General features: G+C 37.6%; 2 protein-coding genes across 2 annotated transcripts; both read right to left on the minus strand.

The window, feature by feature from the left end:
• Positions 1–677: 677 nt before the first annotated feature.
• Positions 678–11,829, minus strand: LOC119993322 (regulation of nuclear pre-mRNA domain-containing protein 2-like). Its single transcript, XM_038840398.1, has 8 exons — positions 11,682–11,829; positions 10,830–10,934; positions 9,031–9,278; positions 6,004–6,159; positions 5,748–5,904; positions 5,033–5,172; positions 4,902–4,937; positions 678–1,838 (listed from the first exon to the last, which is right to left on the minus strand). Exons 2-8 carry the CDS (start codon positions 10,906–10,908, stop codon positions 960–962), a joined length of 1,695 nt encoding a protein of 564 aa, XP_038696326.1. The 5' UTR covers positions 10,909–10,934; positions 11,682–11,829; the 3' UTR covers positions 678–959.
• Positions 11,830–13,732: 1,903 nt separating this feature from the next.
• Positions 13,733–19,307, minus strand: LOC119993298 (probable serine/threonine-protein kinase kinX). The gene is made up of 4 exons (XM_038840355.1): positions 18,997–19,307; positions 18,813–18,867; positions 15,281–18,670; positions 13,733–14,914 (listed from the first exon to the last, which is right to left on the minus strand). Exons 3-4 carry the CDS (start codon positions 18,638–18,640, stop codon positions 14,501–14,503), a joined length of 3,774 nt encoding a protein of 1,257 aa, XP_038696283.1. The 5' UTR covers positions 18,641–18,670; positions 18,813–18,867; positions 18,997–19,307; the 3' UTR covers positions 13,733–14,500.
• Between the last annotated feature and the right edge of the window lie 1,203 nt (positions 19,308–20,510).

Consider the following 20,510-nt stretch of genomic DNA (forward strand, 5'->3'; position numbering starts at 1 on the left):
TGATTTTATATTTGTTATTTTTGCACTAAAGAGAAGCAAAGTGAGAACCAAACGATGGCATTTGCAACAAAAGACCTCTACTTTGTACACAAATGGAAACGTCCAGGTAAGGGGGTGCGGCAAAAAGCATATCAAATAATGACATCATAAAACCCAAGTCATTAGTTCGAGTGTAAAGATAGTGTGTATCATCTTGATGACCAAGGTTCAAATCCTCCCCTCCCGTTTAAAAAAATAATAATAAAATCATGCGTTGAATTTTGACTCAACTTACATTATCATAACATGAGAAACTTTTATGTACGCGACCGGCTTGATGACCCAAGTTTAGACACGTATCAATATCCAAAGAACAAACTCGTATGATGTCAATGGCATCGTACAAAACATCATTGTTATCCTCCCTCCCACCCATAGATATTAGGAGACATGCTCACGTCAATCTTCCAGTACCATTTTCTAGCAATCAAGTTCCAAAGATTTGTTCCTCCAAACTTAAACCTACACACAAATGCTTGATCAGGGTAGACATATCCTAGAGTTCAGGTTGTTCAAACAAGAAGCCATCAAGCAAGAAGCTATTTAAACAGGCCCTCCTGAAAACGACCTACACAAAGGGTAAACGTCAGTAACCATCGTTGCAAGCCTCGCTGTTGTTCACAGCAGTCACGAGCATTCATAGGATTAGATATATAGCGCTATCAAATAAAATTCTCACAAGTGAGAACCTCTCATCCCATCAAATGAGCAGACTTCAAATGAAGTCTAAAGGATAACCTACTTAATTTCTATTACTTTACAGTTTACATAGTATAACACATGTTAACAGAGGAACCCTCCGGCCTAAGATATTCGAAGGGGTTTACTGCAGGAACTGGCTATGTTACAGAAAGTTGTCCATAGGTCACCAAATCACAGTTCATGGTCTCTTAGAAGCCCATTCGTCCAAACAGAGCAACTCACTGCCTAGGTACCGGTGGTGTTGTAGGTTGATGGCTTTGCCCGTAGAATCCAATACCTGGTGGTCGATAATATCCCCCACTCGCCGGGGACTGCTGTTCCTGGGACTGCTGTGGCTGAGGCTGCAGCTGCTGTGGAGGCTGTGGAGCAGGCCTTGCTAAACCCATTGTGATATGTGGAGGTAGTGGGGGTGGAGGTGGCAATGCATTAGCCCCGTATCCATAAGGCATCACCCCAACCATCATGCCAGCAGACTGGACGAATTGATTTGCCGACGGATTTGCTGGAGATAAAGGTGGGCGAGGTGGTAAAGGTGGAGGTGCAGCATATGAAGAGTGGACCTGACTGGGCTGGGAGATGGATTGCACGCTGGTAGGTGGTACATTATTCCCAGGTTGCTGCTGTAGAGGGGCAAAATAAGGCATGCCACCCGCATCAGAGTAGCTACCATCAGAAACAGCCATTGGTTTTTCTACTTTTTGCCGTTTTTCTGGAGAGAAAATGGACAAGCCTGATGTGAATCCAGAAGATTTTAGGTTACCATTCATGGAGGCAGCTTCTTCAGCAACAAGGGATGAAAGAACAGAGGTCAGCATCTGTGCAGAAGATGTTGAGGCAGCAAGCTTTGCTGCAACAGCAGCTGCCGCTGCTTTCTTGCTCTCTTCATCTGTTGCTCTCAGAGGTGCATAAGAAACAACAGGTTGTGTAAGAGGAGGTCGGGGTAGGGTGCTGATTGGCTCAACCGAAGGCACATTTTGTTCCACGACTTTCATAGCTTCTGTTGGAGGAATGATGTTGGGGGTTGAAGGCCCAGCAGGAATTGATGATGTCACCCTTTTTCTGATACTGCTTGCTTGCTCAAACTGACCTCGGGCAACCTGCATAGCCATAATCAGTCATTGTCTGCCTAGCAAAGTAATTTCTGTCTCAGATAAAAATGTGAAGTAAAAACCTAATACAGCATGGGTAAATAAGTAACACAGTTAAAGAACATGGATACTCCACAAGATTAACCATATTGCAAAGCATTAGAAGTGTACATCAGAAAAATATCTAGCTAAAAAGGAGAGGGAAGGCACATAGGTTTGTTTTATGGGTCAGAATGATATTACATCAAATCTTTATAAGCATACATCATCGTACTGAAAAGCAATCACATAGCCTTTTATCAAGGATCAGAATAACCTCACAAGCGCATGGACAACTAAGCTCAACAATTTCAGCATATAAGGAAAGGTGAAGACCGGACAATAGTAGAATTTGAGAGTAACTACCAACCAAAAAGCCCATCACCGACGAGCATTTGTTTGTGTTCCTTGAAACCGGGCACGTAAAAAGAATCAACACAGCACAAGATTGGCTCCTTTGTACAGTTAATATATCTGCTCTGGAGTATAGATATAGGCAAATTTTCATCCCAATAGGTCTACATCAAGAATTTACATTTAAGATAAAGTCCTTGGTGTGCAAGAACAAATCAAGCAGAAAGATTGGCAAGCGTGGAAGGAAAGGAATCGTAGAAACCTTTAATGTCCAAGAACCTTCTCTCAATAATTTCATGGTTTGTTGGCTTAGCTGTGTTAAGTTTTGGATGTCAGATACGTGTATTAATTTTCATGAGCGCATTAGCCCCTCAGTCCCTGTAATAGTTTCACTGTGGAATGTACCAACTTGGTGCTTCCTTTCAATAATATTTCTTTTGCATTCAGGGAAAAAAAGAGAGGATAAAGTCCTTGGTGCTGGCTGTTTACAGATGTCAAAGTCCTAGGTTGAAGTTTGAACTTTGAAACATGGAGAAAGGCACAAATCAAAAGGATATAAAATAACTATAACCAAATAGCATGAAGGGTAAGTTCAGACTAGGCATAACAAAAGATGATGAGCTGGCTAAAATAAAGAGGAAAGAAGTATGAAAAGATTATTTTTAAAATATCTTGGGTCAATAAGAATAACAGACAGATTAGGGACCACATATTTAATAAGTTTAAGCTGGGCAGTTCAAATGACAAAAAAAAAATTGTTTTATGGAAGTGAAGGATGCCCCTGAAGTTAAAGGATAAAATTCCACACCTAAACAATCAAAATAGCCTTACAGCCCCGTAGCTAATGATTCTAAAATCCATTTTAAATGATGATGCCATAGGTGCAAACCATGATACAGTGGTAATGACACTTTATCGTGGCTAAGGCATCACAGGTGCAAACAACCAAAATAGCCCCTGTAACTAATGCTACTATTACATTTACTTGCCATAGAAACTGTATACCGTGACAAATTAACAAAATTATATCATTATTATGTGTTCAATAAAAAAAATAAAAAATTACTCAATAATATTATACCAAGATGGAATATTTAAGTTTATGAATAAACTAATAAAACTAGGTGGCGGGGTAGACCTAAAAAGATATGACTTGAAGTAATAAAAAATTATATGAATTTAATAGGAGTGAATGAGTGTATGATCCATGATACAAATGAAAATACATGTGATGGATTCCCGGTGATGTTCCCATAGACTCATGTAGCCGACCCCGAACTTTTGGGAAAAAGGCTTGGTTGATGATGATGATGAAGAAGAATAAACTAATAAAACTAATAATAAAAGTAACATTATAGTAAACTGTAAAAGCAACATTATTCTCAAAAAAAAAAAAGAAGGTACAAATATAATTATACCAACAATAATAGTAAATAACACCCCTCCTCTTCTTTGATCTGTCTCCCCTTAGGAGGGCAGGGTTCAGTATATCAACCTTGTATCAGAATGTAATGACATTAGTGCCTTGGTCTTGGTTGTTCTGGCTTCTTCGGAGTAATCGTACTCAAATTTACCATCATAGGGTATATGGTAGTAAAGAAGAGAAATTGCAGTGCAATCACACTTATCAGAACCCTCCAATGGACAGGTTAGCACAATGAGGAAGTTCTACCGGCTGGAAATGATGACCTTAGCTTTTGGTACGGGTAGAGAAAAAAGTGAAATGTCATTATCCTTCAAGTACATAAATGGGTTACTGGGCCAACAATTTTCCCAGTAAATCACTTGCCACCGGCCTCCAGAAATGGAGAAATATTGGCCCAAAATGGAAGGATGTCAACTGGGATTAAACGCAAAATGGAACAAGGCAAAGACAGAACCAGCCATCAACAGCAGAAAAGCACAGCTCTAATGCAACAGCACCCATGTTTATCTTGAGAATATTGTGTTGGATATGTAGCAACTCAACGAATTATAGGATAAAAACAAGTGTATTAGGTCTATGGAAGGAGTAGCACCAATTGAAGATAAAATAAAACAAAATTGAATAAGATGATGTAGAGATGGTAGCCAGTAGTGATAAGAATTGAAAAGGTTAAAGCAGGAAACAATATCAAAGAGAAGAGGACAACAAGAAAGACGTGCTCTACATTGGAATGAATGGCAAAAGAGTTCTCTTATGGGTTCCTATAGCCAACTGTAAAGTCTTTGAGACAAAGGTTGGGTGAAGATGATGTTTGTTTGTTTACCTATTATATGTGAATGCAAATGATAGGAAGTGACCTGGCATGACATAGACACCCCCGACAACGTCGGGCTGACATTAGTCGTTCTTTCATCCTTTCTTATGTGGCACCTCATATGCAGATGAAATAACAACTAATTCTCATCCTCTTAGCATTTTTTTATGGGCAGGTATGGGGAGGGGATTAAAACCCCTTCTTGGGGGCCATCTCTACTGGGGCCTCAACCCCCACACCCTTAACATTTAAATCAAGGTATGTCACCCATTTTTCAACCATGTCAAAAATACCTACTCACACCTGACGTATTCCCAGTAATTGCTGTCATGTTTAGCCATAATTGAACACTTCAATAGTAAAAGTATAGCCTTGTATTAAGCTCCCCAAGCAACAAGAACTTTCAAGGTGGCTACAGAGAAAGGATAGTAATTCTTACCTGCAACTGAGAGCGAATAACCTCCAGCTTCGATTCCTGAAAATGTTCAAGACCATTGAGATCAACTGGCCAGAAAATGTCAAAAGGAAATTGCAAAAGCAAAAGGCAAAAATAGTTATAAAGAAATGTACGTGTTCTTGAAGTGCTTCTCTAAGCTGAGAAACCAATTCAGCCCTGGCTGTTTCAGCATTTTCAAGTTGCTCAACACATTGGTATAGGACATTTTCTTGCTCTCGTAGATCATCCACCAATGTAGAACTAAGTTGATTCCCTAACATCGCAGGATAGAAAAGCAGATAATAAAAGACCAACATCCAGTATATGTGTCTACAAGAAAGCTGAGATGGATTCAGAAACTCGCAAGTCCGTCGAAATTCACAAACAGCCTCTCCTTCAGACATGGAGTACGGAAAGTACAAGATGAAGTAATAGAACAGATTTGTCATATTCCATTTCTACCAATTTTAAACCATAGGATATGGAGGGTGGAGGTTCTTTTACATTGCTTCTGACATTAGCATAAAGGGAAAAATGACAAAACTACAAAAGCATGCATGTACCGCGTGTGTGTGCAAACACAAAGTGGCACCAAGTTCTTCATGGGATCTAGTCATTCCTTCAATGTCACAATGATTCAGTTTACCAAAAGACTGCAGCTATCGAAAGACATTCAATTTTCTTCTGTTTTCACCAAGCAAAATTAATTAACTTAAGCTGTAACAACATTGCAAGCCCCAAAAGGGTGATAAATAATATAGCACCCAAAAGTTAAACCAAAAATTTAGAATTCGAGAATCTGTCAGTCTAGTTACGTGACAAGTCTTTAAACCAACAATACACCTATACCTTGACTTGAAGCATTTTCAATGTCTTCAACAATTTTGCTCACATGAGATACAGCAGTGTGACACTTGCTTAAAGCAGATTCTTCGTTGACATTTTCATCAAGAACAGATTGAAAAGCAGTCAGTATTTTTTCTGGCAGACCACCAACAGCCAATTTCTGAAGTTAAGAAGAGCAAGAAGAGACAAAACAATAATCAAAACCAATAAATTACAACAAAAGTGCCAGATACTATCACATAAGAAACTAAATGCTTACAATTCTAACTGAATGAGCATCTCGTTTGACAATTTTGATAGGATTTGAGCTCTTTCCATTGCTCAGCAACGCGGAAGAAGGATTCTGACTCAGCATTACATCTTTAAGACTCTGACCCCGAGAACCAAACACTTTTCTTTCCTCCCATATGCCAACCTAAAAACAGCGCCAACGATGAAAATGATAAATAATGGACCCAAAAAATGCTAGCAAAAATTTTCTTCAAAAGATAGGACAGTGTCAGAAGTAAAAATACAGTCGAAAAGAAAGACGAAAAAGAAGTAACAGATTTCTCAAATGCAGTAGGCCATCAAATTTCATCAAATCTCTAGGGGATCAGCCGATCAGGCAGAAGCACTAAGATTGAACTATTGAAGTATCAGTCACTGCGATTCGCACAAAGGCGCAACTAGATCACCAACAAGCAGAAATGTAGGGTCAGGGTCAGGGTCAGGGTCAGGGTCCTCCATCATTATTATTACCTTTGAATGGAAAGAATACTATTATTAGTGACAGGGCACCAAAAAGGTGCCGGGAAACATATTAAAGTTTCTGAACTTCAAAATCATGCAGCATCCTCATTATGCAGATGTATCCCAAAACGTATTTATCTTTCAAGGACTCCCAAATCGCATCAAAAGATCAAAACTCAAATTCATTTAGCCCATTAGAGAAATTTAGTTACTCAAAATGGCATGGAATTCACACCATGTGAGATTCATCTTCATGGATATTACAAGGACTAAAGAATTAAAATCTCTAATTGGTTCAAGTTTTGTAAATGCAAGATATAGATGCAGGCGAGCATATGGGCCAAAAGCCAGTGGTAGAGTTGCAATGGTGCAATCTAGAGGTACAAATTCAATTCTGGAAATAGCTTCTCCACTATGTTAAGATCTACGTACATCCTACTTGTCCCCGACCCGCCCACGCTAGGAGCATTATGCACGAGAATTGTTTACCTTTTTTACCAAGATATTCACACCATGTGAGATTCATCTTCATGGATATTACAAGGACTAAAGAATTAAAATCTCTAATTGGTTCAAGTTTTGTAAATGCAAGATATAGATGCAGGCGAGCATATGGGCCAAAAGCCAGTGGTAGAGTTGCAATGGTGCAATCTAGAGGTACAAATTCAATTCTGGAAATAGCTTCTCCACTATGTTAAGATCTACGTACATCCTACTTGTCCCCGACCCGCCCACGCTAGGAGCATTATGCACGAGAATTGTTTACCTTTTTTACCAAGATATTGGCAAAAATCTTCTTATTACCATGGCAAACACCACCAGAGCTACTCAACTAAAAATAAGACTTTCTTGCACAAAATTGGGAAAAAAAAGTGGTTCATGACAATTCCTTTCACTTGTTTATTTGCTATCACAAGAAGACCATAATATTTCTTCTCTATCTGTTCAATGAACGAAACGAATCTACGGGAAAGTAGAAACTTACTGACCCAAAAAGATAAGCAACATTAGTCAAACCAATATGGTAACTAGGAGTGAAGCTAATCTTCCAAAGATGAACTCAAAAGCCTAAGAACAATCATTGATATTTAAGAATTCATAACCAATTTTAAGAAATTCAAACAGAAGAAGATAATCTGCTCAGAGCCTATCAACCAGGAAAGGTGGTGCAGCCTAACTGAGGAATCGAACACTATGAAACTAGTTTAATCTTGAAGCAAAAAGGCACTTATCACCATTTTATCTTTCAACTTATGTTTGCCTAGAACCGCAGCTAGTAATACCCTTTCTTTCAAAATTTTAAATTTAGAAGGCATATCTTCCTTTGAATTTCTTCTCTAACTGTCTCTTGAATGATACAAAGCAACGACCAAGTTGAAACTTGCCCACCCCAAAGATGAGCTCAAAAAAAAGAAAGGTGATGAAACTAAACTGCAAAAGATGAGCTCAAAATCCCTACAACAGTTTGTCGATGCCTAAAGAATTCAAAACAGTCCTTAATTTTACAAAACTCAACAAGAACACGATAATATACTCAAAGTATGTTGATCATGAAAGATATCAAAGCCCAATAGCGGAAATGATATCTATGAAATCAATAAGAAACTGGCCAAATACTCTTGAAAGAAAAAGGCATCTATCACCATAAATGCATCACAATTCTAAGTTTCTAACTTGGTGCATGCGTGCACCAGATAGAAAAAGATGATAATACAAAACACAAAAAAGGGAAAGAGTAAAACGTGTAACTGAATCAACTAAAGAAGTTTCACAAAATAAAATCTAGTCATTAAACAATGAAAGAGGAAAATAGACTAAGCCAAGCACTTCATATTACTTAGCTTAGCAACATGTCAACATAATTACATGGTATGATGTAGAACGAATTTGAAAAATCTGACCTAGAAGTGTTTTCGGTGAAATAGGGTTATAAAATTAGGGATTGATGTAAATTTCGGTTTCAGGAGTAGAAAATAGGGCTGGCAGCTGGTAAAATATGGTTTTTATCAGATTACAGTGTGACAAGGCTTCAAAACTGTATGAAGAAGAGAGGAAAGGCAGTTGTGCAATGAAAAGTACCTGAGAATACTGTACCAAGGGACAAAGAAGAGAGAGAGAGGAGGGGGAGAGAGGAATACCAAAGCTGCAGCCCTCAATGCAAACCAAATTCTGAATATTATCAAATTCATCTGTCTAAATTAAGAGAGTACACATAGATATTTACGAATGCTAAAATTTCCTAAACCTAAAATAAGACCATAACACTAGATTCTATTTTGGCCATGATTTCACAGAGGAAACATTAACAAGGACAAGACTCAACTAAAACCTAAATTGCTAAATTAAAGATTAAAGCTGCAAAATATGAAATTGCAGATCTGTCCCTGATATAAACAGTAGAGGCAAATCCCAAAACTACGAAGATCGAAGTTATGGTCAAATTCAAGCTGCTCAATTTGCATCATGGTAGCTGGGGGTAATCAATACGTATGTCATGAAGCATGCAACTCAATCACATAATAGAAGACAATCGGTAAAAGAAAGAGAAACTTACAAGTCTTGTTACTGCTTTCTTCCCAAGTTCATCCCCATTTTCATAAACAAGTCTCAGAGATGCAGGAAGAACCTTCCAGAATTCATTCACAAACTCACTACCCTTCCGCCGACTATTTTGCAAAATATCATTTGCCAAATATAAAAAACTAACACGCTGCTCTCTTTGAGAAGAGTTGAACAGTCTATCCCATGTTTCAACAATCTGTCTTGCTTTCTTCCGATGGGATATACACCAACGCGAGAGAGCTGAAGCAATATTAAAAAAAAGTATCAAGTCAAGCATACAAGTGCAAAACACAAACTCAAGACATAAATGATGCAACTGAAAGTGTTGATAAATACAACATTTTCAATCAAGTTTTAAGAAGAAAAGGAGCATATATTCAACATCTGCAAGAACAATTGTAAGAAAAGTATCTTGCAACTCTAGAACATATTCAGTCGTCGACAAAAATTTTGAGTCCAATCGTTTCGTAGACAGCAAATGTACCTACTTTTTGGCCAAAACAAAAACCGCAGGTGATCACCACATTGAGTGAACAAACAACAAAGCAGTGTCGTTACTGTCGTATAACCTTGTTTTTTGATAAGTCCATCATATAACCTTGTTTCATCAAAAGATTCAAAAGTGTTAACTGAAAGAGAGAGAAAATTATAATCAACACGGAATCTCTCTCTCTTTTAGTCTCACATCACCATTGCTTTTTGTAATCTCATATCAAATTGAACAAAGAGGAAAATACCCCAGCAATGTGAATAATGTTTAGAACCTTCCTAATTCTAGCAGAACAAGCATTTGTTGTTCAGAACTTCAGATTTTATGAAGCAAGTTCCTCTTAAACCTTTTGCTTTCACAATTATTCTATACCTCTTTGTAATGTTTTCACTTTATATTACTTTACAGTTTGTTTCAAAAAGTACAAAAGAAAACACATTGATGTCAGTCAACTAGATCTAGTGCATCTCCATGAACTCTTGATATCATTAACATATATGTAATAACATAAACTAAAAAGAATTAGCACAAAAGGGGGAAAAAAAGGATGCAAATATTCTTTAAAATGGTAATATGCTAATTAAGTTGCAATGGACCAAGCTTTCATACACATACAAGTTTACAACTTTAGATGCACACAGGAAAAGCATCACATGAGAGATTCAGAAAGTACAAGCAACAAGAATAAAAGTTGAAATGCCAGTTGTGTCATAGAAACACTATAAGTCCATAAAAAATAAAATTTATGGAAATTGGTTAATAAAAGTCGTTATAAGTGACAGTAATGAATCTTCATTAATTGGAGACATTATTCTGGCACATGCATGAAACATAGATTCTTTTTTCATAAATTCTACACCTTGGCATTGCGAATTATGGCTCCAATGAGGATGCACTTATATTACACAATTTAATTACAAGTTGCCAATTACTCGATAGTAACCAGTTTTCTCCAAAAGAAAATATTCTGGTACTTTTATCGAAAAAAGAAAAACATAATTAAACAAGATCTACAAAGACTGATTTATGGTCTATTTAGAAATTAAATAATACAACTTTAGCAAAGTCACACAAAAAATAATCCCGGCAGATATTTGTTAACTTTTACGAGTGTCATGAGTAGCAACACAGAACACCAAATAAAACCAAAGAAACAGCAAAATATTTCTGACAAAAAATACATTCCTAACACTATTACCATAACAGTACTTATGCCATCCACATGAACCAAGAAACATCCAAAATCATAGTTATCACCAAAAATGGTCAGTAAGTATAAAGCTCACGAAGTCGGAGCATACATTCAATGCTTTGTTGCGAGTTGTTGAGTTTTGACAACTTCTCAGCTAGTATCTGCCCGTCAAACGCGTCGTTGTTCATCCTGCTTTAACAACTGCTCACATATCCTGTGCCAATTACAATATTTAGATGAAACTTTCAAATGCGTAAAAATTAGACGAAGAAAAAGAAACAACAAAAACAAGAAGGGAACAAGAACAAGAAATAAGCTGAAGTCCCAGGTAATGATGGTTGCCTATATATTTTATATTTTAAAAACCAAATATGACCCTATCAAGATATGGAACACCAGAATTGGCACTTCTGTGCCACTAAACAGTAAACATACTTAATAATGTTTGATGGGGCTGTTGTCTTTGACAGAAAAACTATACTTTGACAGCAGCTAGGCCAAAATTTTGGATTTTAGTGAACTCCAATTGTTAATTGTGATGATCTTCCCAGTGTAAGTCTTTAATTTCCCAAAAGTCTCAAGTCGAGTTCAATATTTGTGCAAGGATAGATATCACACATAGCTACTAAACTGACATACAAGTAAAGAACTTGCTTTTAATAACAGTATATAAGCATGTCTACTGGTAATTCATGTAAAATTACAAGTGATGAAAGTTGGATAAAAGAGAGGAGAAACAAGAGAGACACGGAAAAATCAATGAAAAGAGAAAGCAACATACAGAGAAACACTATCTGTGCGTTCTATCAGTTCCAGGCAGAGCATAATCAACAAGGAAAAGACAAAAAGTAACAGAAAATCAAAGAAAAGAGAATCTTGCGAAGGAGAGTATTGTAGCCACAAAGAGGGAAAATGGAGGAAATAAACAGAAATTCACAGTGAAATATTGAAGAAAAGTTACTTGATTTTTCGTCGTCCTTCGTCCTCCTCTTCCCTTCTCGCGCGATGTAGGGTTTCTTTCTTTCTGTCCTGCGGTCGGCAGCCCGATTTCGTCGTGCGACGCCTATGGCTCCAGAAATCGATCTGATCTTTCTTTTCTTTTTTTGTCAATTTTTTTACTTAAATGGGCTGCATGGCCCAGCTCCACTTATACCTTATAAAGCCCAAAATCGCTCTCGTTTCGAGGCCCAACTAAAGGTAAAAAGGAAGGCCCACAAGAAATATACTAGGCCCACGAGACACTTGGGCTTACAATTGCCCGAGCCGTCTCCGCGTTCAGTCTCTCCTCAATCTCTCATTTAGTATTCTGTTAGAAAATTCTCAAACACCATGGATTAATATTGTTTCAAAAAACGCGGTGGTTTCATCTTGGGCCAAAGATCCGTACGACTTTATTTTTTTTGGGTCATCGTCATTTATTCTTAGTCTTATAAAACGAGTTAGTTGTGTAAAAGAGACTTAACAACATTTGCTTATATGTCACTCCGACTCAGTTGACTTATGTCAAATCCCATATGGGATATTCATCCTCACCCTCTCTCTCTGTTATTAGTTTTTCAGTTTCCCATATGGTACATTGTTTTGGAGATTGAAGTGCAGTTCTTGTATACGGAAACATTATACATCCATAATATAAATATTCATAAACTTACATAAACATATGGCATGTCACGTATACTTTCCAATATGACAATTTCAAATTTAAAAGAAAAAAAAATAGAAACCCTTTCAAACCCATTCTCTCTTTTTATTCCTCCTCTCATATCTCTCTCATCTCACGATTCTCTCTTTATTCCTCCTCTCATCTCACCATTCTCTCTCCACACCTTCACATGCAACTTCTCCTGCTCTTGCTACAGCGTCAAAGGATGCCAGCGTAGGTAGTGATTCTGGTTCTTCTTCATTCGTCGACGTCCTCTAATGTTTCGATCTCTGTTCTTCAACTTTGTTGATGGCACGCGACTCTGGTTCTTATGAAACATGTAGCAGTGACTTGTTAAACTTGATCGGTTCTTATTACACTGTCAAATAATTAGTTACACTGTCAATGTAATAAGTCACTAGTGAGTAAAACTTGATAGTGTTGGCTTATTTAGTGTTTTTTTTTTTTGAAAGGCACATAGGTCACACACATGCTAAGTCATGCCCGAGGAACACGAAGGCCACCCTAGCGGATGGAAACTACCCAAATCCCAACCCCTGGTGAGAATGGAACCCTGAACCTCAAGATTTTGGGCATGCAACCTGACCAACTAGGCTACCTCCCATTCTCGTTGGCTTATTTAGTTTGACAGAGGCTTATTACACTTTATATGTAAATATTACTCTGTCAATGTAATAAGACACTTGTGAGCATGGCAGGGCCTTATTACACTTTGAATGTAATTAATTATACTGTTACGTGTAATAAGCAAGTCTAAAAAAACATCGTGCTTCACGAGTTCACCCAAAAGATTTAGATATGATAGTCGTATAAGATCGCATTTGGTCATGATCCCCACAACACCTTGAAGATGTAGATATGATAAGTCCTTACGCTAATCATGTAGATTTGTTCATGATTCCCATGGCTTTACTCTCACTCGATTTATTCTTCTCACCATCAACCTCTCCTTCGAGAGTTTCTTGTCTGCTATGAGTTCTTTTTGAGGAAGCGCAACTCGACTATATGAATGAAGTTGATTTTGTTGTTGCAACGATGAAAACATTAGATTTTGTGTGGTTTCAAGTAGGAAGAAAGAGATGGAGTGAAGGAGAGGGAATGTCGGAGAGAGAAGAAAAGGAGAGATGAAGTTTCAGAGGAGAGAGAAATGGGAAGAATGAAAGATAGATGATGGAGAGAAGAAATATAGATGAAAAATACTATAGGAGAGAGAAATGTATTTGCTATGGGTTCTCTAATAAAGTTTTTTTTTATTAATCTATGTGACATTTATGTGACTTGTCACATAGATTATATAAATTTATAGATGTGAAAATTATGAGCATATATCATTTTGGTCTTGTATAATATATTTGTCAAAGTGTTTATTGAATAAAAAGTAATCACACTTCAAGAAAGCAAACCAAAACTCCTTGAAATCAGTCAATCAATCAAGAAGTAAGCTAAAAGCACATATCTAACCGCACGGTCCACACCAGTAAACCAGGAAAAAAGAAAAGAAAAAGAAAAACCCATTGCCATGGAAGAAACAGAGAGGGGAAAACACTCCTTTGATATTCATCTTCAATCAGAATCACTTGAGCTTAAACTAGAACTTGCCTTTTCAGGTTCATCCTTCTCATCTCTTATATCTGGTATACTCAAACTAGAGGTTCCACAAGTTCCATCAAGTTCATGTTTTGTTTCACTAGAAGCAAGCACATTAATTTCTTGAACATCAGATTCTATGCCTGTTGATTCAATCTGCTGGTAATGACCCAGCTCATTTCCTTCTTCTGCGGATCCCTCCTTTGAACTTAACAGTTTTGGCATTCCTTCTATATTACTTTCAGAGACATGCTTAATAGCGGCATCAATATCTTCCACAGATATAGCCTAAAAAAATGGTAAACCTGAATTCATTGTACATGATGTTCAGATCCGTCAACAACAACCTGATCGGCTGATCCTCAACCAAACTGGGAAGAATGACTTCTTTAACATATGTTCCTTCATGCAGTACCTTGAAAGCTAGGTCGATGTCCTCAGTTAATCTAAGTTCATGAACTGGAAGCTCTTGGCAGGCATATCTCGGGTCTGAGACTTCGGAAAACAAATCATATTCGTGACTGCCAAGACTACTTTCTTGGTATTTGCTCATCATGGATTGACTCACCAACTTCCTCAACTCTAAAGTCCCCGACTCTGTCCAATTCTGACAAAAATCCTTCATCAATGTCCCTCAAATCATCTGCTTCCCCAGCGATGTTTTGCTCCTTAGGATGCCCAAATTCTTTCATTGAATAATGAAGGTCTTCTGAGACATGACCACCATCCTCATATACAATGTTGTCCATGATCTTGTCTTCCAAATCCACTACACCAGCGGATGGTTGGTCACTGGAACTCCCAGATGGGACTGAGGTGGAATTTGAGATCATCGAAGTGGCATTTTTTGAAACTTCATCCACGGGATCATGAAGTTCCCGAACATTTTCATTGTTAATGGCATCTCCTTCCCTTGGAGAGTCCAGTGGGACTTTATATTGTTCCTACATAATGTGGGAGATGACGTGATGAGTCTCAGTAAATGGACTATTTTAACAGAGGTTTTATGACCGTCCAACATTAACATGGAAAATGCAACTCAAAGTTTTCAAATAAATCAACCCAGAAAAGCTATTTTACTGATGACAAACAATAGCAAGTCAAATGACAAAATAAAGTGTCAGTTCCAGTGTGTGAGCATTGTGCAGCTTCGACTTTTCCCAACCTTACAATAAAATCTAAAACCTTTCTGCTTCAAGTTCACAAAGTACTATAGAAATTATTCACACATTAACATGTTTAAAAGGACCACCACAAGATTGCGGGAAAATTTCTCATATCACAAAGAAGATTAAAGAGCTTAAAGTTACCTGGACTACTGGGAGTTGGTCATGAACATCAATCAATGGATCAACCACAGATTTATCTGACCAGGGCTGTTTCTCCAATTCACCCACAGGGTTTTCGCCAGGAAGCATATTTAGATGATTCGAGTATGACGGAAGTATCAGATCTGTATCTTCATCGAGACCAGAATGGATTTTTGCATCAGAGTTTGAGGAGGGAAGATGTTCTTGTACTGCAGACATCACATGCTCTGATTCCTCCGATGCAGACAAATTTAGCTTATCAGAAGGCATTTGCATGTAACTAGAAGCCAAGACATCCACTTTCTGCCCTGCATCTTGATGGCCCTCAACATGGATTTGAGAATCATAACTTGGTGACAGATATTTATCCAGATGAGGCTGAACATTTTCATCCTTATGCATCGTGGCTTCATCAATCACTTCATTATCCGATGAACATGATGAGCGGACTTGTTCCCCCTCACGATGAAGGGTTTCTTTCGCTTCCGCATGTTCTTCAGCAGCTGCTGCCTCACAAGATGGTACATTGAGATCCACCGAAACACGCTCAACCATCAGTGACGGCAGTTGCTCATGTGGTGAAAACATGGTTAAATCAACTGAAGTCAAATGATTACTAGAAGTCGTGGAATACAAATTTTCACCTACACCTGGGTTTACCCCAATGAGAATTCCCTCCTGAAGACTTGATGAGTTCACTTGATCCTGTTCATAAGAATAGTTATTCTCTTTGGCATTTATAAACTCATCTTCTGACCCATCAGAAGATGACCCTGAATCAACTATAACATGGTCAACCCCAGATTCAGGCACCATAGTTTCCTCCCCATTATCACAATTAGTATTGACTCCTGATGACTCATCCTTTTTGACATCGTGCTCATGAACCTCTGAAACTTCTGATGATCGTGATTCATTTGCTTCCATTAGATGCACTTGTGCGGAGGTTACGAGCACCTCTTCATGACCACTAGTACCTGTCTGAGTGCTCTCAACGTGCAATTTATTGTGTCCCTCAGCAGATTCAACCAAGACTGGAGGTGAACCCATTTCAGATATCTCTGCTTGCATATCAGAGGATATTGAGGAAAATGAGTGGAATTTATCGACTGCTGGTGGACTTGAATCATAAACAGGCTCCCTATAATGATTTTCATCCATTACGCCACTTATAAAGTGAAACTTCGGCTCCTCAAGTGAAAGTTGTCTTGAAATGCCAGATTCCCCAGTATGATTGCATGCTTGATTCAAACCTGTTGATCCTTCTTCTCTAACATCAGATATTCTTTCATCTACTTCTGACAACGATGATAGGCTCGATCTACTACGGCACTCCTCCTCAATTGGCTCTGTCTTCAAATGACTTTCACTAGTGTCAACATCCATAGGAATAGCTGGCGCTCCTGCTTCTGGTATACTCAAGTCAACTACATGGCGACTTAACAATTCTCCTATGGAAGTATCCAGCCTTTCTGCTTCAGACAAGATAGACCCCAGCTCATGATGACCTTCCACATCGCCCAATGTAATTTCCTCAACATCATGGAGAACATCTAATCCCTCAATTTGATCAATATCCACAGAATCAACTTCAGATGATTCACTTCCATGTTCAACCTGGACAGAAGCATGGTCTATGTTGGAGATTGCAACAATTTCTTGGGGAAAATAGTTTTCATTGTTCTTCTTTCCCTCATCCTCCATGGCTGACGACACTGATTCGGTATCAGGAACAGAACTTATCTTAGATTCACTAATTTCACTTAATTGCCGTTGGAATGAAGGATAGCCTACTCCATCTGTCGCAAATCGTTCTGGTACAAAATAAGGTCTCCATTTGAAATCTTGCCGCTCTTGTCTGGTATCGCATAAAACTGATGGCCCCACACTAAAACTTTCATGCCTTCTAAAAATTGCTTCCCGTGGTTGCATTGATGTGAACTCTTGTTGAAAACTGTCCTCCTTGAGATCAGGCTTTTCCTCGCCTGAGTCATAAGGAAGATCAAAAGGGTTTCGTCTTGGCAACAATATTGATGGAGCAGATCCAGGAACGTTGTCATAGGAGTCGTACGGGATATCAAAGGGGTTGCGCCTTGTTGTCGCAATGGGTGGAATACTAAGAGGAAGATCATCACTGTCCAAATCTATGAGATTCTTCTCAGCCATCACCCTCAAATTTTTACGAGCTCTTCTCCTAGCAATGAGTTTCTCCAAACGTTGGTTCCTTTCAAGCTCTGAAGTCCCCAAGTCCGTCAGGTTCTTTTGGTCATCCTCTGTCCATTTGATTGCATATTTGCTTCCATCCTCCTTACTTTCCTGTGCTGCTTCTTCCTCTTCTTCTTCACCGTCATCTTCTTCTGCCTGATTTTCCATATCTTCTGACTTTTCACCGCTTTCATCACTTTTATGAGATCTCTCTGAAGCAGCATCCGATCCATCATGAGACAAATGAGCACGAGCTGCAGCTTCCTCATCTAAGAGTGGATGGAGCTCATCAAGCAATGAAATGATGTCTGCCATTGAAGCATCTGGGGAGGAACTCTCTGCTCCATCAGACCCAGACTCATCATCATCATCATCCTCTTCATCGTCATAGTTGGTATCCTCTTCATTGTCATTTTTTGTCGGTTTCAGTGATGAATCCCACTGATATTCCATGCAAGCAGCGGAAGACTCTCCGATAAATCTATCATCATCAATACGAATATTCTCATCTTTGATGTTTGCAGTTAAAGAATAATGATGCTCAAGATCCTCCCTGTCAGTCAGCATGCTTACAACCATCTGTGCTTCAAGTTGAGTTCCCCTATTGTTCAGCAAATCACTGAATTCTCCCTCCACCTCTTTAGTTGCCGGCATCTCTAACTGAATTTCTCTTGAACCCTTGTTAATTAGCAGATTATAATCAACTGAACCATCCTCTTCCTCAACCTTATCAAGTCTATTATCCAATGGACTAGTTTCTTCATCAGATTTCTCTATTATATCACCTTGCTCCCCACTAAATCTCTCTACAACAAGACTCTCATCTCTACTAACAAGACTATCCTCTCCTATAACTCCGGCTTTTAAAGATGCAATATCATGGGAAACTTTCTCGTCGTCTTCTTCTTCTTCAATTTCAGGTATGTTTGATTGCCCAAAACTCAAAAGAGTCCCAAGCAAAACAGCAGTGCACACTACAACAGGGGTGGCAGAGACCAAAAGGGAAAACAAAAATGGAAATGATCTGTACAGGAATAACAAAAAACACACCACACCCGCGAGAAATGGATGATTGCAAACTGATTTATAACTTCTTCTCATTGAAATGACCAGAAACCTCCTCATCCGAACCCCAATTTCCATAAGAACACCCATTTCTCCTTATATCTCTTCAACAATCTCAATCTATTTCAAAAAAAATCAACGTAGACCAAGATAGCCAGATTAGATCCGCTAGACCAAATTCCAAAAGGGGAAAAAAAAATCCTAAACAAGAAAAAAGAAGAAGAAATGGAGCAATAATATGATAGGGTAAGCTGAAACCCACCTCAAAATTCGATCTAATGAAATACAGAACGGTCAGATTACGATCAATCCAATACCTGAAAGCAATAAAAAAATTATGGGTTTTGATCAGAATTCAAGGTTCTCCAATGAGAGCAAAAGATCAGAAAAAGTGAATTCAATTGAATGAGGAAAGAAAACCAATCATATGATGATCAACTATTTACCTGGAAGGCTGGAACTCAGAGGTGAAGCAAACTAAAATAAAGGTTCCGGTTAAATCATGCAATTTAAATACAAGAGAAAATGAGAGAAGAAAGACAGATAGAGAATTTTCCAGTATGAAACAGAGATCAAAGGGCAGACATTAAAGATATGAAGAAAAAGAAAAAGCGGTTTTAGTTGCTGATTCTTCTCTTTTCTTTTTTCTTTGTCAAGCTCAGCCACAGTTATGGAGTGCTGGGTCGTGTATTGCTGTATTTTTGACACAGAAGGCATGGAGTGTGCAAAAAGCACTGAAAAGTGAAGAGTGAGGATGGAGAAAGGAAGCTGCTTCTTCTTTTTTTCCTAATTTATTATTTTCGTTTATTCTCATTGTTTTAAAAAATAATAGTTTTTTTTAATTCTTTTTTCATATAAAACAAAATATGAAAAATCATTATTTTTTTCTCTAATGATTTACCCTTTTTTTTTTAAATCTCTAATGTATTTTTTTGAATATATTTAAATTTTGATAATCCTAATTTAAAATGAATACCTCACTTTTAACCACTAACAATGTTATAAACTTAGAAAAATTATCCTTCATTTTAATCGACAGTCCATGTAGTACGGTAAGATACATTGATAATGAACATGGATATAGAGTTCCTTAAACAACAAACACTTTAGATAAACGAGAAGATTTAAAATGAGGGTAAGAGAATGGAGGACGAAACATTTTTCTTTAATCACTTATTACATTCATGTTTCAAAAACTAAAAACATTATCTTCCCTTATTGACGACCATTTTATACAAAATTCCAATGGATTAGATGATTATGATTTCATGCAAAAGCTCCTTGATTTGCTATTAGTGAGATCATTAGGAAAATTGTGTCCTAAATGGTCATTTCAAATGATTACATAGATGGAAAGTGGCTTCAATGATGGCTATGAACAGATTAACATTTAATTAAGATGGTTAGAAATTTAATATTAGGGACTGGTCCATGTATGTGTGTGGGATTATCATTGTTTTCTTGGATAAAGTTGGGGTCTTGGTTTCTTTCCAAGTAGGCAGCTAGAATAGTGTGATGAAGGCCACAAATCTTTCTCATGTTGTATGCTATTATTTTGTTTAATAATTTTGGACATAATTAATCAAATTGATTTGGTAGTTTAGATTCACTTTTGCATTAACTATTTTTTTTGAATGGAGAGAGAGAGATTCGAACCCTGATCATTAACACTCTAACTAGTGACTCGAGTGTTTGCATTAACTGTTTAGGTATGGATTTGGTCTATTTTGGTTATTTAGTTCCATTTGAACCTTTCAACTAATCAAATCTGATAATTCTTGATTTTATTGCATGTAAAAATAAAGTTTTGATGCCCTTTTTCTATGAATGTAATTTGCTTCTCCTTTGTAGTAAAAGATTAGACAAAGACTTCCAAAGAAGAATTGTCATAAGAAATTAATTTGTAGTTTCAAGATAGATGAAGTAGTAGGGTATCCAAATTATTACTTCAAATGAAATA

This window comes from Tripterygium wilfordii, chromosome 23 (assembly GCF_013401445.1).
Source record: "Tripterygium wilfordii isolate XIE 37 chromosome 23, ASM1340144v1, whole genome shotgun sequence".
Lineage (NCBI taxonomy): Eukaryota > Viridiplantae > Streptophyta > Magnoliopsida > Celastrales > Celastraceae > Tripterygium > Tripterygium wilfordii.